The 15,395-nt window shown below is 38.7% G+C and overlaps 1 protein-coding gene across 10 annotated transcripts in view; it reads left to right on the top strand.

Annotated features, from left to right (window-relative positions):
• The first annotated feature begins 5,528 nt into the window (after positions 1-5,528).
• The window catches only part of EDEM3 (ER degradation enhancing alpha-mannosidase like protein 3), a 67,432-nt gene continuing 57,565 nt past the window's right edge, over positions 5,529-15,395 (top strand). For 7 of the 10 annotated variants that reach the window (XM_012444457.3, XM_012444458.3, XM_021668068.2 and 4 more), the window contains exons 1-2: positions 5,741-5,898; positions 10,927-10,972. In XM_012444457.3, coding sequence (XP_012299880.1) covers positions 5,741-5,898; positions 10,927-10,972 — 204 coding nt within the window. Of the gene's footprint in view, positions 5,899-6,252; positions 6,462-10,926; positions 10,973-15,395 lie in introns of those variants that run through there. The other 3 variants (XM_012444456.2, XM_012444453.3, XM_021668069.2) reach the window with 2 other exon arrangements.

Below are 15,395 nucleotides of genomic sequence, written 5' to 3'. Positions count from 1 at the left end.
AGTCCATTCAATCTTTCTTAAAAATGCTGTGAGGCGGGTATTATTCTTATCCTCATTTTACGAATAAGGAAACCAAAGCACAAAGAGATTTAGTCATTTGCTTAAGGAAGCCCAGCCAATAATCAGCAGAGCTGTCTCAGAGCCATTGTTCTTGGCCTGAATGGTACCTGTGCAGACTGTCGTTGAATGGTGCTCACCTAAATCCTGTGGCCACACTGTACCAGTAAGTGGGAACTATGCTGATGGTGAAATGGGAATTTAAGAGAGGAACCAGACACAAAATGTACTCCCTCAAAGAGCCAAGTGACTTGGTTTTGCTTCTGATACTGGAAGTAAATGGAAAATACTGGAAGTAAAAGTAAATAAGTGACCCAACCAAAAAATCATGACACAGGAGCAAAATTTCTTGCCTGAGAGAGCTGGAGCTGGTGCCAATGAGAGATGGGATAATAATCTGAAGCTGAAGTGATTTTGAATGTCTCAAACCAAGATTGAGAGGTGGAAAAAGCCCTGGGGACATCTTTGGGGGAGGTGAATCATCTGAATCTCTCATTCTCTTAGAATTTGAAAAAGTCAGTCTGACAGCCACGCAGGGAGTCAGTCGACAACACTCACTGAGTATCTTTTTCAAGAAGTGCTCTTTCTAAGGCCTTAAAGTCACTAATTGTGAATACAGAGTAAGTACAATCTTTATTTAATGTTTGCGAGATTGGGTTCTCTAGAAGAAAACTGTTCTGTAAATTCTGCATACTATCAAAGAATAGGAAAAGCAATTTGAAGAATGACAAAACCACCACTCCCAAATTCCATACTAGAGTTTCAGGAGTAATTAGAACTGTGGTATTAAATAATTCAAATCATTTAGGGGCAACTGCTGTTCTAGGACCAGTTTTGCACAGCTGGTCGTCCCAGCTTCCTGGGACTATTTCTGAGCCATAATATTAAGATGGGGCTTCTCTCTATGTTTTTGAATCCATATGGTTCTACCCAGGGCTCCTTTCCTTCCCTAACTTCTGACACATCCAAGCAGGAAAGTGAGCATACATATTTACATAAGCTACAAGGCTGTGCAAACAGACTTTTAACTGCTTAAAGGGCATTTTAGCAATGGCTGCTATTTCTTACCATTTTTAATGGGCTTTATACATCTAAAATCTTTACATCTTTAAAAGTCCTTATCCTTATTTTCCTGATGTGCTTTCTACCAGTCTTTTTCCCTTTGTACAACACTAGGCTCTTTCAATTAACTCTTACGTCCTTTTTATCACTAAGTGTATAGGTTTTAAAATAATGTATGCAAATTTTTCCTGTGTTCATAAAGTGCCAGTTACTGAAGAATTTCCATTATTTTCATTAAGGGTTAAAAATGGGTTCTCTTTTTTTTTTTTTTGAGACAGAGTTTTACTTTTGTCACCCAGGCTGGAGTGCAATGACATGACCTTGGCTCACTGCATCTCCACCTCCTGGGTTCAAGCGATTCTCCTACCTCAGCCTCTTGAGTAGCTGGGATTACAGGTGCCTGACATCACACCCAGCCAATTTTTGTATTTTTAGTAGAGATGGGGTTTTACCATGATGGCTAGGCTAGTTTGGAACTTCTAACTTCAGATGATCCACCTGCCTTGACCTCCAAAGTGCTGAGATTACAAGTGTGAGCTACTGTGCCAAGCAAAAAAAAAAAAGAAAAAAGAAAAAAAAAATGGGGGGGTGGAAATGCATTTTGTGAATACATTTTTCTTTCATTTCCACCTTTGATATGTTTAATTTCTACCTTTGATAAGTTTTAGAACTTTTTAGGTCACACTAAATTTTCTACTTAAGGTTGCTGAGATCAGTGAAAAACAGACTCAATTATTGGCTAAAAATTGAATTTCAACAAGGGAAAAAAAAGATACTTATTATGTAGCAGTTTGAAAAAGAATGTGTTCTGGCTTCCCATTATAACTTTAAAAATGCAGTGTCAACTCGAAAACAAACAAATATGCCAGAGAATGTTAAACATTAAAAGCCAGTACTTCTTTAGTAAATTGTTTCTTAATGACAGTTCATAGTTTATTTTGAACATCACAAAGGTAAAGAAAACTGTGTTATTACCAATATCCACTTCAAATTATTGACTTGACTATATTTCCATATAACTGAATGTTATGATTTTTCTATTTTATTTGTTCTTAGTTTTCAAATACCATATGATTGGTGATGACCTTTAGTTTGTAATGTTCTCTATGTAAGAGCCAAGACCAACTCACAGGTATTTATTTAGCTAACTTCATCACTAAGGCTGCCAAAGAGGATCCAGGATGGAACCAATGTTGGATTGCAGATCCGTCCAAAAAAAGGATAATATTAAATATTGTACAGAAGTGACCTCATGTGTTTTCATAACGTCTATGGAAGTAGATAAAAGGACTATATTATTCCCACTTTTTAGATGAGGAAACTGAAGGAATACAGAAACAAGTATATTGAACATTTATTGAGCATTTACAGCAGGAGAGGCACAGAGCTAGGTGTTTCAGAATATCCTTATGCTATAGTTTGAGTGTGTCCCCCAGAATTTCTGTGTTGGAAATTTGGTCCCTGGTATGGTGATCTGGGGAGATGGGGCCTTTAAGAGGTGATTAGGTAATTAAGAGATATGTTGCTCTCTCTGATCTGGGTTACTTCTTGGTGGAGTGGGTTCCCATTCTCTCAGGAGTGGATTAGTTACCACCAGAAAGGGTTGTTATGCAGAGAGGCTGCCCCTTGTGTTTCACCTCTTTCACATGTACCCACTTTTCCAGCACATTATGATGCAGCACGAGGCACTCATCAGAAGCCAAGCAGGTGCCGGGTTCTTGGATTTCCCAGGCCAGAATTGTAAGAAATAAATTACTTTCCTTTATAAATTACCCAGTCTCCAGTATTCCATTATAGCAACAGAATATGGACTAAGACAATCTATAAATAAGCTAAAGTCAATACTTTTCATGTGGTCAAAATGTAGTGGGTATGCAGACTGTGAAAAACACAGTAACAAAGACACAGAGTACAAGGGAGGAACAGAGAGAGGATGACTTCTGCTAACTAGAAGGTTCTGGAAGGATTTTGTGGAGATGGAATCTGAGCCCAGCCTTAACAGGTGGTGAAGGCTGTACAGACAAAGATGATGGGATAGCATAGGAGACGGTATGAACAAAGGCATGGAAAGGATACAGAATAGGAATTCTTTAGTTATCACATAAGATTCAAGGGCAGGGCAGACTGGAAGGAAGAAAGAACGTGTTCAGAGGATTTGCAGATGTTCTTGAATACTAATTCTGACGGCCATGTATAGAGGAGAATGGGGGGGCAGGGAGATCATCAGTAACTTCATCATTAAGATTGCCAAAGAGGACTAGGATAGAACCAATGTAGTATTACAGATCCACCCCAAAAAAAGGATGATATTAAATATTGTACAGAAATGACTTCATGTGTTTTCACAGCATTCACATTAGTAGATAAAAGCAGGGGTCCTCAAGCCTGGGGCCATGGACTGGTACCCGTCAGTTGCCTGTTAGGAACTGGGCCGCACAGCAGGAGGTGAGTGGCAGGCCAGCAGGCATTACCACCTGAGCTCCACCTCCTGTCAGATCAACTGCCTTGGATTCTCACAGAAGCATGAACCCTATTGGGAACTGCGCATGTGAGGAATCTAGGTTGTGCGCTCCTTATGAAAATCTAATGCCTGATGATCTGAGATGGAATGGTATCTTTCCCACCCTGTGGAAAAATTGTCTTCCACGAAAGTGATCCCTGGTGCCAAAAAAGTTGGGGACCACTGGATAAAAAGACTATATTATTCCCACTTTATAGATAAGAAAACTGAAGAAATAAGGAAACAAGTATATTCAACATTTATTCAACCATTGTAGTATTTTAGGAGAGAGGTAATGGAAGTCTGAACAGAGCAGAAGTGGGAATAGAAAGGTGATAATCTGAAAGCTAGAAGAGGTAAAATCTATATAATTTAGTAAATAATTGCACATGGACCACAAAGGATAAAAATGAGTTGACAATGATTCCGATGCATTAATTTGAATCAGAAAGCATCTTACATTCGAGCTACCCTTGGGCCAGACATAAGGAGATTTCTATTAGGGAGGTGGAAATGTGGGTCGAATGATCTGGGCATACTGATTTAGAAATCAACCACAGAGATATGTTGGTTGAATCCTTATGAGTAGAAGAAATCCTCAGAGGTCCACATGTCCCAGAGTACAGAGAGAAAAAGGACAGAAAGAAAACCTTAAGGGAACACTTGTATTTTAATATAAAGTGGAGAGAGTGAAGAAAGATGAGTCAGTCAGAGAAGAGGTAAGAGGTTAAGAGGTAAGAGGTAAGGTGATAAAAGTTAAGGAAGAAACATTTCCAGAAAGACAGCTGAATGCTACTTAAGGGACAAGTAAGTAATTTACTGTGGTTATAGAGATCACATCCAAGCTCCCAAACTCCGCACCTACCTATTGAATGACCACACTAGAAAAACAATGTGGTTTTTTTCAAGAGGACCTGATATGTCATTTTGCCAATAGTTAACCTGGGACTCAGTCATCAAAATTTATTGTAAGTTCCAATCTCCTTCATTAAACCTTCTTTGCAGCCCACACAGCTCTCTTTACATTGAGCTTTTTAGATAACTATGATTAATCATGTACAAGGACCCGCGTGCTCTCCTTCATTCTTGTAGCACTGCGCAGTGGTTAAATGCAAGGGCTTCCGAATAAGAGGCTGGTTGGAATCTAATCCAAAAGTGTGACGAGCTCTTCTTAACCAACTTTTCTAAGCCTCTGTTTCCTCATCTGCAAAAGGCGGGAAAGGGGTACTTAACCCTATCAGAGTTGAGAAGAGTGCATGAGATGATTGCAAGTAAAACCCTTAGCGCCATGCCTTCAAAGGCTCGATTCATTTTGCTGTTTACTGTGTTTTAGAATTTCCCTGAGGGTAGAGGACTATTCCTACACTATTCCCTAAGGCAAGTAGCACTGACCTGGGGGCAGTGCGCCTCATTCAGCGAGCTCTCAGGGAAACATCTTTCTGAGGAAGAGGGATAAACAGCTGACGGGTTTCCCGGGACTCAGCAGCCCACCGAGGCAGGGCTGACTGCAGGGCGCAGAGGCAAAGAGGAGGTGGGATCAGCACACCACCGGTGACCTCGGAGGACCACACGTCCCAGGGTGCAGCGCGCCCACCCAGGGTAGAAGCAAGCGAGGCCGCTCCAAGTTCGCCTGTGGGAGAGCCGAAGAGGAAGCAGTGCACACTGGGACTGGTAGTCGTCCGGGGGCAACTCCGCGGGTCGGGGGTGGGTCGAAGCGAGAGATCCCTTCCCAGTCCCGCCTATTGTCCACGTGTCACTTCTCCTGGCCAATGTCCTTTCCAGTCGCGGGAGACAGCCCCTCTCCGATGCGATCCCCATTGGTCCTGAGGCTCGACGACTTCGGCCCTACCCGGAAGTAACGTGGGGAAGGCGGTTTCCTAGACTACGACACCGGAAAGCTGGGGGAGGTGCTCTGGGCTTCTGAGGGCGGAGGGCGGTGGCAGCGCTGGCGCTGGGGACCCGCTCGGTGGCTTCAGGAAACAGTTTGGCGCCGGCAGCCGCCCGTGTTACTCTGCTTCCCGCCCCGTCTCAGCACGGCTCGCAGCCCCCTGGCCACTGGCGTCCAGCAATGTATACCACCGGCCAGGCGTAGCAGCTGCGCGTGCGCGGAACCGCGGGGCCATGAGCGGAGCCGGCAGCCGGGGCTGTGGGTCCCCGGTTCCCCAGCGAGCACCATGGAGCCTAGTGGCGGCGACGGCCGCGTTCTACCTGGTGTCGGCCACGTCCGTGTGGACGGCGGGGGCCGAGCCCATGAGTAGGGAGGAGAAACAGAAGCTTGGGTAAGGGTGCTTGGCAGCCTGGGGTGGGTTTCTCGGTGAGGCTGACCACAGGAGGGTTGCCTGTCATTGCGACCCGGTCGCGTAGTGGCCTCTCCTGTCGCGATTGGAACGGCTGTTGCCGCGCGAGAACCCTGGTGGGGTGGACAGGGTCCGGGGAGGTGGGGGCCGCCGCCCGCGACCTGACCTCGGGGGAGCTGACAGGGTGTCGCCCTGGCTGCCGGTGACATGTGCAGGCTCGAGGCCAGGCGCGGTGTGTCAACGCGGCTGCCATGTCAGTGGCCCGAGAAGGGGGCTACAATTCGCATCTCTGTGCTCTGTGCGTTGGAGCCCTGGGGTTGCCTGTCGACCGAGGCATGGTTGGCTTTCTCGCACAAGTGAGCTTCCAGCTGGGAAATGTTGCTGATCTCACAGTAAAGGAAATGATGTTTACACCTGTTACGGAAAAGGGGGCGTTCATTGGAACTTGAACTTTACACATTTTACTATTTTCTTGCAGTGTTTTCTTGCACTGAATTTTCATAATAGAACCGAATGTTTGGGGAGAAATTATTCAAAAGTCTCAGGTATACCTACTCAGTAGTTTTTATCCATCTTGGAAGTATCGTAAAATTATCAATTCGATTTACACCATGTAATTCAGAGTCGGTAATACGAACATACACGAGGTCCTACACATGCCTAAGAAAAAAGCCAAGAACCAGTAGAAAATGGTCAAAAGGCGTGAACGGTTAAGTCAGAAAAGGAAGTGCAAGTGATAAATAAACATGAAAAGTTACTCAACCTCCATAAATGTTAGAGATGCAGATTAAAACGAGGAGCTAGCTGGGTTGCCCATCAGATTAGTAAATATAGTATAAAACACAGGGATACAGTTCTGGCTAGTGGGAAAAAAAGGCTTGATGAGAGTGTAAATTGCTATAACTTATTGGTAGTATCTCCTAAAATTTAAATTGTGCATCTTTGATTCATCAATTCTATTTCTGGGAATCTACCTTACGAAAATAAAAGCACTCTTAATGTAGAGATAGATTTAGCCTGGGCAACAACAGCGAAACTCTGTCTCGAAAAAAACAACAACAACAACAAAAGTGCATTTTGAAAGAACAACTGTTCCTTGGAGGAAATGGTTGAATAGGGTACGTTCATATTGTGGAATAACATTCAGACATTAATAAGGAAGTATGTCGCTGGAAGCCTATCCAGAATATATTTCCAAGACAAAAAAAAAATGCAAGTTGTAGAATAATGTGTATAGTACCATCCCATGTTTTTTTAAAAAAAGAAAAAAAAATTGTCTAAGCTCAGAAAAGTGGAATGAAGATTATCTCGTGGGGTTAGGCTGGAGGGGTGATGGAACCATCAGGTCTTACTTTATGTACTTCTTTATTTAAATCATTGCAAAGAGTCTTGCATTCATTTCTAAATAAAATAGCAATAAAGATCACCTGATGGAAAAAAGTTGAAGTATCAACCATCAAAATAAAATTACCAGTAAGCTCTAACAAGTATCTCACATTTTCTCTCATTATGAATTTGATGTATCATTGATAACTTTTACCAAATACCTCTGTGAGCACTTTACATATGTTATCTCGGCAATCCTTCCTATTTCCCAATGAAGTGAGTATGATCCACATTTTGCAAATGAGGAAGTTGAGACCCAAGGTTGACTTACTCAGTCGCAGAATTAGTAATTGGTAGAGCCAGTGTTCAAACCCAGGTGTATCTGGTCCCAGAGCCAGGCTCGCTCCAGTGTGCTGCACTTTCATTAGACTTGGAAGAGATACATTACGTCTGCTAAGAACAACAAGAATCTTATTTGACCACCACCCTTTTTCCATTTGTTATTAAAAACTTTTATTTGTAAAAGAGTCATTGGATAAATCATTTTTGACCAAAATTAGTTTTTAACTGGAAAAGTTCAACCAGATTGGCTTGAGATTTCGGCTCAAATTTTGAGATCGTTTATGAAAGTGAAATTACGATTATTTAGGCACTTATTTAGAGTGCTCTACCCTTAAGTAAAGGTAGAGGAAGAATCTAGAGCTATAAATGACAAATACACAACGATATGACTGCTTTCTCCTCTGGAAATTTTCAGAAAACTGAACTTTGGTTCATTAAGTTTACCTGTGCATTTTTTTTAAAGCCCAAATAATGATTTGTGATAAAAAGCAGAAAATGCCCCACCCCTTTCCTGCTCCCCCAACAAATTAAACAGATGATAAAGACTGGAATTGTCATGAATAATAAGCACTTGCTCAATAACTATACTTTGTGAAATTGTTTAGCTTGTTATATGTAGTCTTATTCTTCATGGAATAAGCTTTTTGGTTTTGTTTTTAAAAGTTTATAAGAGGATATTTTGTTAATGTTATGTTTTCATTAAAAAACGAAGTACAGCCAGGCGCAGTGGCTCATCCCTGTAATCCCAGCACTTTGGGAGGCCGAGGTGGGTGGATCACAAGGTCAAGGGATCCAGACCATCCTGGCCAACATGGTAAAACCCCATCTCTACTAAAAATACAAAAATTAGCTGGGTGTGGTGGTGCGCCCCTGTGGTCCCAGCTGTTTGGGAGGCTGAGGCAGGAGAATCACTTGAACCCTGGAGGCGGAAGTTGCAGTGAGCCGAGATTGTGCCACTGCACTCTAGCCTGGTGACAGAGTGAGACTCTGTCTCAAAAAAAAAAAAAGTAGAAAACAATCCAGTTTCTATAGCACACTGGCAGATGTAACTTTAGAAAAAGCTGACTTACAGAAATTACTTAAGAGAGATGTAATTGTTGAACTGAGTCTGATTTCCAATACATTTTAATCCAGTTGTTGAATAGATATAAAACCTTATAGAAATTTTTTCTCTGTTCAATATGATATTATACCATTCTGTATTTAAATGTGACTTTCTTAGGCTTATATATGTAAGTCAGAGCAACGATATTAGCTCCACTTTCAAATAAATGTTCCAAAATTTGCTTATCATATGCTGCATAAATGAAGGATTGGAAAATAGTGTATTCTCCTTGTGTGCAATAATGATTTACTTCTAATCTTGAAAACTGAATGCTTGTAAAGTTGAGTTAGCAAGTAAGAGCTTATATCATTTGTCATACACATGTCTAGGCACTACCATTGCCAATTATAGGAATTTCTACTTCTTGGTGATAATCTTTCAGGGAAGGAAAAAAAAAAAACTTCCATCTTCCATTCATTGATATGAGTTCCTGAAAGGGACATTTTAAACTCTTTTTTTTTTTCCCACTTAGGACAGAGTGAGAGTCTAGAGCTTTAAACTACAAATATAAAAATCATATAGCTCATTCGAAAGATATTTATCATCTGCACTATAATAAGTGTCTAGAGGGATTCTTCAAAATACTCCATAATTTTCTGAGATTACTTGATCCATATTCTATTTATATATATATATGTATATATAAACTTACAAAGAATTAGTGCTTTAGTAAAGTGGTAGTAAGGTCGTTTTTTAAATAATGAAGAGTTTTTAAATGGTTATTATTCATAAAAGTTGTCAGGACTTGTTCACTTCATAAGTTTGAGTGTACTTGATTTTGCTGGTGCTCATAGCCAGGATCTGGAACTGAGGTCTTTTCTGTTTGCTAGCTCTGTTGTTACCAGTATTTCATCATCCGTGATTATAGTTTTAACAATGACAATTGTAGTATAACAGGAGGCAAAATAAAAATATAGTGAGTAATTTCTTTAACACTTTTTTCAATTCTTGCCCTCAGTAATTGGAACTTGGGTAAAAGAAAAGTTAATAGGCCGAGCATGATGGCTCACACCTGTAATCCCAGCACTTTGGGAGGCTGAGACGGGTGGATCACCTGAGGTCAGGAGTTCGAGACCAGCCTGACCAACATGGTCTTGCTGTTGGTCGAATACAGACATTAGCCAGGCATGGTGGCGGACACCTGTAATCCCAGCTACTTGGGAGGCTGAGGCAGGAGAATCACTTGAACCTGAGAAGTGCGGGTTGCAGTGGGCTGAGATGGTGCCATTGCACTCCAGCCTGGGTGACAGAGTGAGACCCTGTCTTAAAAAAAAAAAAAAAAGTAAAGTAAAAGAAAAGTTAATAAAAGATTGCTAAGCTGTTTTTCCTTTGCTAGTTATTTGACCTTGTGTAGTCATACCATTAACCTGCACTTTTTCCTATAGTCGTAAGTCCCTGAACTTGAGAATGTTTAACTGAAAGACTGTTTCCTCAGTCTCAACCTTACAGGTTTTGATTTAGTAAAATTCTGGTATAGTGATCAGACATTTCCATTTTAAACAGCTATTTTGGAGATTTTGCAAAACAATTAGCTAAAATACAAAAATCTCTTTTTGAGCATTAGTTTTCTCATTTTTGAAGTGAATAGTATTTATTTGATTTTTGACAGTTTTTTTAAAGTAGAGCACAACATAAAAAGTATCTCTTGAAAATGTGACAAACATATTAATAAATATGTACTTAAACTAGGCATTAGTGGTTTTATTCAGTGTAAGGGCAAAGGCAGAGGTTTCATAAAGTGTTGTTATGCAGAGGCTTCATGAAGTATTATTTCATGTCACTACACACCCGCTCACTTCTCTCTTTTAGTAGAACATACAGGGAAAGTAATAAATGGCAACAATAATGGTTCTTTTTAAGGGCTCTCCAGCAAAATCCCCCCCTTCGTGGCAGATATGTTAAGTAATTGTGTTAAGAGGTTATTGCTTTTCTGCATCAGATTTCCTTCTCTGATTATGGCATCTGTCATTCATCAGTTTTCTTAGGAAAAATTGTAAGATGAATTGTTTATAAATTACTAGTAATCATGAAAGTGTGCCTCAGCTTTGTGTGGTGACTTCATGAAAGCTTGTCTGCTAACTGTTGTCGTTCCTGACTCTGTTTATGTCCCTTTCTACCTAAATTTTTCTTTTGTTTTTATTGGTATTTTTTTTTATGAGGGAGAATTAACTTTTTGAAAGATAATAAATAGAATATACTTACCTTTTTTTTCTCCATTTCTGCTCTTTTAAAATTAGGAATCAAGTACTGGAAATGTTTGATCATGCTTATGGTAACTATATGGTAAGTAGAAAGCTTATCTTTACCTACCATTTATGTGAGCTGATTATTATGTGAGCACAGTCAACTGGGAATTTTGAAACCTAAATTACAATTACATTTCTTAAAAGGAAGGTTTTGAAAAACAAGGTAAAAATAGTCTTTCTGATAGTGGTTCATAGGGAACCAGTTTATTGAACAGGTAAGTATAAATTGAAATTAGATTATGAAAGTTCGTTTTTAAATAGCTTCCTTGGGTGCCATCAACAATGTTCATTGAGTGCTTTATGTAGTTAGATACTGTAGATATATACATGAAGAAGATGTTATCTCTGGTCTTAAGGGAAATTCTTCTCTTAATTAAAAAAAGTTTACAGTATTTATACACTGAAGAAAACCATTGCTTAAAAGAGAGATTATTACTTAGACTTTGTCCTGATTATATCCTCATGGACTCTGCATTGAATATATTTTGCTTTCTAGTATGCTGATTCATATTATTTAAAAATGTTTTAGGGCTCACTTAAGATTAAATAGCAATTTCAGTTTTACAAGATGAAAAGTTCTGGAGATCTGTTGCGCAATAATGTAGATGAAATAGCTAGCAAATTTTGCAATTCAAAAAAAGTTCTGCACATATATTTGTGTAATTTGAAAAGAGTGTCGTCATATTCTCCTGACCGTTATTCCTTATAACCTTGTTTTTACATTTTAAAATATGTCAGCAGGTTTTCTTTTGTGATTACAGCCTATAAAATGTAGTTGGGAAAAGTTTGGCAGAGGACTAACTTTAGTTCTGGTTAAAATATTTTTCAACTGATTCTGTGAATCCATTTTTTTAAATCATATATTAACCAAATATCTTCATATATCAACATCATTGTTATCTATGAACATCTAAATATATATAATTTATGCATTTTTAGCTTTAAATCATGTTTTGTATTTGACAATTCTTGTTCTCTTTTATATTATAAATTTGGAGACAGCACATTTTGAGCTCCTAATAAATGTTTTTAGAATATGATGATTTTTAAAGATATATTTTAATGTTAAAAACACAGTTTCAAATTTATTTCTCAAAACCTCAGTCATTCTCTTAATGTTTCTTTTTTTTGGGGGTGGGGGACAGAGTCTTACTCTTGTCACCCAGGCTGAGGAGCACAGTGGCACGATCTCAGCTCACTGCAACCTCCACCTCCCAGGTTCAAGCGATTCTCCTGCCTCAGCCTCCTGAGTAGCTGGGATTACAGGTGTACACCACCATGCCCAGCTAATTTTTGTATTTTTAGCAGACATGGGGTTTTACCATGCTGACCAGGCTGGTCTTGAACTTCTGACTTCAAGTGATCCACCCACCTCAGCCTCCCAAAGTGTTGGGATTACAGGCGTGAGCCATTGTGCCATTCTCTTTTTTAATTAATTTTTTTTTTGTCACCCACATGTCTACCCTTAACATTTCTTTCAAAATCATTTATCCCTGGTTAATTCAGTTTGGGCAAAGCATAATTTAACAAATCTACGCTAATGAGTTTGAGATGGCCAAGTGGATCCATGCTGTACCCTCAGACCTTAGCCATCTCATAAATGCATACTCATTAATGTAGTTCCAAAGTTGAATAAAATAGCATATAGCTGGATGAGTTCAATTTCTCACAATGAATAGGAGCAGCTCTGTAAAGCATGGTATCTTCAATATCTTGTTCTTTGTAGGTGGAACAGTTATATCAATGGCAGGAAGTTATATCAATACATGTTTTCTAACTATAGAATACACTTAGTGGGTTTGTGACAATGCGAGTACTGAGGGCAGCCTTTAGAGGACTTGGGACCTAACTGAGTAACTTTCTGCTACAGTTAACTACTTATAGGATTTAAGAGAGAGGGATTTCAGCTTCAAACACTGGGAACTCCTGAAAGTAACATTCTCTTCTATATTTCCAGTGGGACCATATCTGTCCACTATAATAATATTTTTAAATGTTCAGCTATTTTACAATATGAGTGATTCTTGCTGTGTACTTGCTCTGTGTTCAATCTGTGTGAGGTCTGTCACCCAAGATTTAGTGTAGAATTTACATTTCCTCTTCTCAAGTTCTCAACTAACATGACACAGTTCTAAAATAATAAAGAGAATACAGTTGCCTTGTATTTGTTAATTGAAGTCAGTTGAATTTTTTTTTTCCAGTCCCTATACTCAGAAACACTGTTAGCTTTCTGTAGGGTAAAAGTGTATAGATTTTGGAGTTAGAAGAGCTTGAGTTCAAATCCTGTCTTAGCTATTTACAGGTTGGACCCTAAGCCGGTCAGTTAACCCATCTGAGCAGTGTCTTTCTATGTAAAATGAGAATAATTGCAAAGAGTTATTGTAGACTGTAGATTTTTTTTTTAGAACAAGAACCAATTTCTTTAATTTTTAATAAGTTGACCTTTTATATTTCTTGTGCCTGGTACATAAATGCTTAGTACATTTTTTGAAATAACTGAATTGAATTCTGGTGTAGATGAAGTAAAATAATGTGGTTTTTTTTGCATTTGATCATTGTGATATATCTTTGTGTTTTTAATGCAAAGAAATATTAAGCTTAATTAAAAATACAAGTTTAAAGTGAATTTCAGGGCCTCTAAATCTGTTTACTTTTTTATAGTCAGTTGCCTACTATGCTAAAATGTTTGCCTGGTACGTGGCAGGCTTTTAATAAATGTTGAAAGTTTTTCCTCATTTCTCACTAGTTCTTTCTAATGTTACTCTCCATTCTGGTCTACAACTAGAACAATTCCTTTAACCTTCTTGCTTCCCAGGAAAGCAGTGGTATTTTCCAAAGACAAGCAATATAGTATTATTAAGAGTAAGAACTCTGGACTTGGAACAGGACACCCTGAGGTGGCTCTGCCACCTCACATCTGGGTTACAATGGGAAAGTTACCTAGTCTTCCTGAGCCTGTTTCTTCATCTCTGCTAAATGGAGACAATGGTTTGCCTGCCTCACAATGTTGTTAGATAGATTAAGCAAATTAATATAATGAAAATGCTTAGAACTAGTGTCTGGCAAATAGGAAGCATGATATAAGAATTTACTACTGCTACAGATAGTGACTACTATCATTATTATTTATTCACTGCCTAAATTGAAATTGCCCTCCTAAATCCATTTAGCCTGTAACTCAGAACTTGTTCTCCAGATAGTATATAGAACTTGCTTAAAACACATACGTTCTTTGCTGTTCTTGGCATGTGACCATGAACTTATTTTTTCTATTGCAATAGAAGGTTCTATTAATGATATTTCTTAATAAAAATATCCTCCGAGCTTTAGGTAGGTTACTACATCTCTCCCATCTCTGGACTTATATCTAGGAATTTTCTGATTTTTATCACTTATTGGCATAACTATTAACATTATAACAACTACTTTGACACATCTCTAGTCCCAGTCAGACTGCAGTTTACCCACAGTGAATTGCACACCTGGCTTTCTCTTTTCCCAAATAACATGAATTTGATGTTTATTTTAGCAGTTCTTGTGACACCTTATTTAACCCCAGACCACAGTCACTTTAGGGCTTCTATTAACATGTTTCAAGTGTTTGTGTTCAGTTTTGTTTGCAGATTAATTTGGACGACAAAATGACATGTATTTGGGCCATCCAAATGTAGAACCTTTTTAGAGCTCCCGGTGTTTTTCCTGTCTATGTTAGGCAGCTCAAACTGTTATAAGCAAAAACTGTATTCTGGTAAGAGCCCTAAACATTACAAATAAGCTTGGAAACAGTTGATAAGCACAATTTATTTTAGTAGAATCATAGCTAATAACTACTGTTAAGGTTGCTATTGTGAAAGCAACAGCAGAATAGTCTTTATTGATCAAACCAAAGGAACTGTTTTAAAATGAATTTCCTGTGCATTTCTAGATTTATGTACATTTTCTTTGGAGTGCTTCACCCCTGCCCCCCAGTGTTTTAAAAAAAATTTTATGGTCGTAGAATATACATAATATATAATTTACCATTTTAACTACTTTTAAGTATACAGTTTGGTGGGATTAAGTACATTCATATTGTGCATCCATCTCTAGAATTTTTTTCATCTTCCCCATCTGAAATTCTGTATTCAGTGTTTCTCTTTAATGGTTTGTTCATCAAAAACAGTAATTCTGTAAGCAAAGTGTTCTAGACATGGTACTAATGGGAGTAAGGGAGATAAAAATTTATATTTACCTCTTTTTGTGTAGACTGTTGTGGGACTATCACGTATGAGTCATTGTTCTTGGCCTTTGCTTTTAGAACATCCTAAAACCCTACCAAAATTACACAAGAAATTCTATACTATTCTCTTAAAACATTTTGTAATTACACTCTGAAACTCTACATAGAATTTTAACTCAATAGAACCAGATCATTCGGCTAATTCATCTGTTTTAGGTATAATAATTTCAAATTAAGTGCA

The sequence above is a fragment of the Aotus nancymaae genome, unplaced genomic scaffold (assembly GCF_030222135.1).
Source record: "Aotus nancymaae isolate 86718 unplaced genomic scaffold, 86718_ANA_hifiasm-v0.15.2.pri h1tg000108l, whole genome shotgun sequence".
NCBI classification, from domain to species: domain Eukaryota; kingdom Metazoa; phylum Chordata; class Mammalia; order Primates; family Aotidae; genus Aotus; species Aotus nancymaae.
This window is presented reverse-complemented; position numbering and strand designations above follow the sequence as displayed.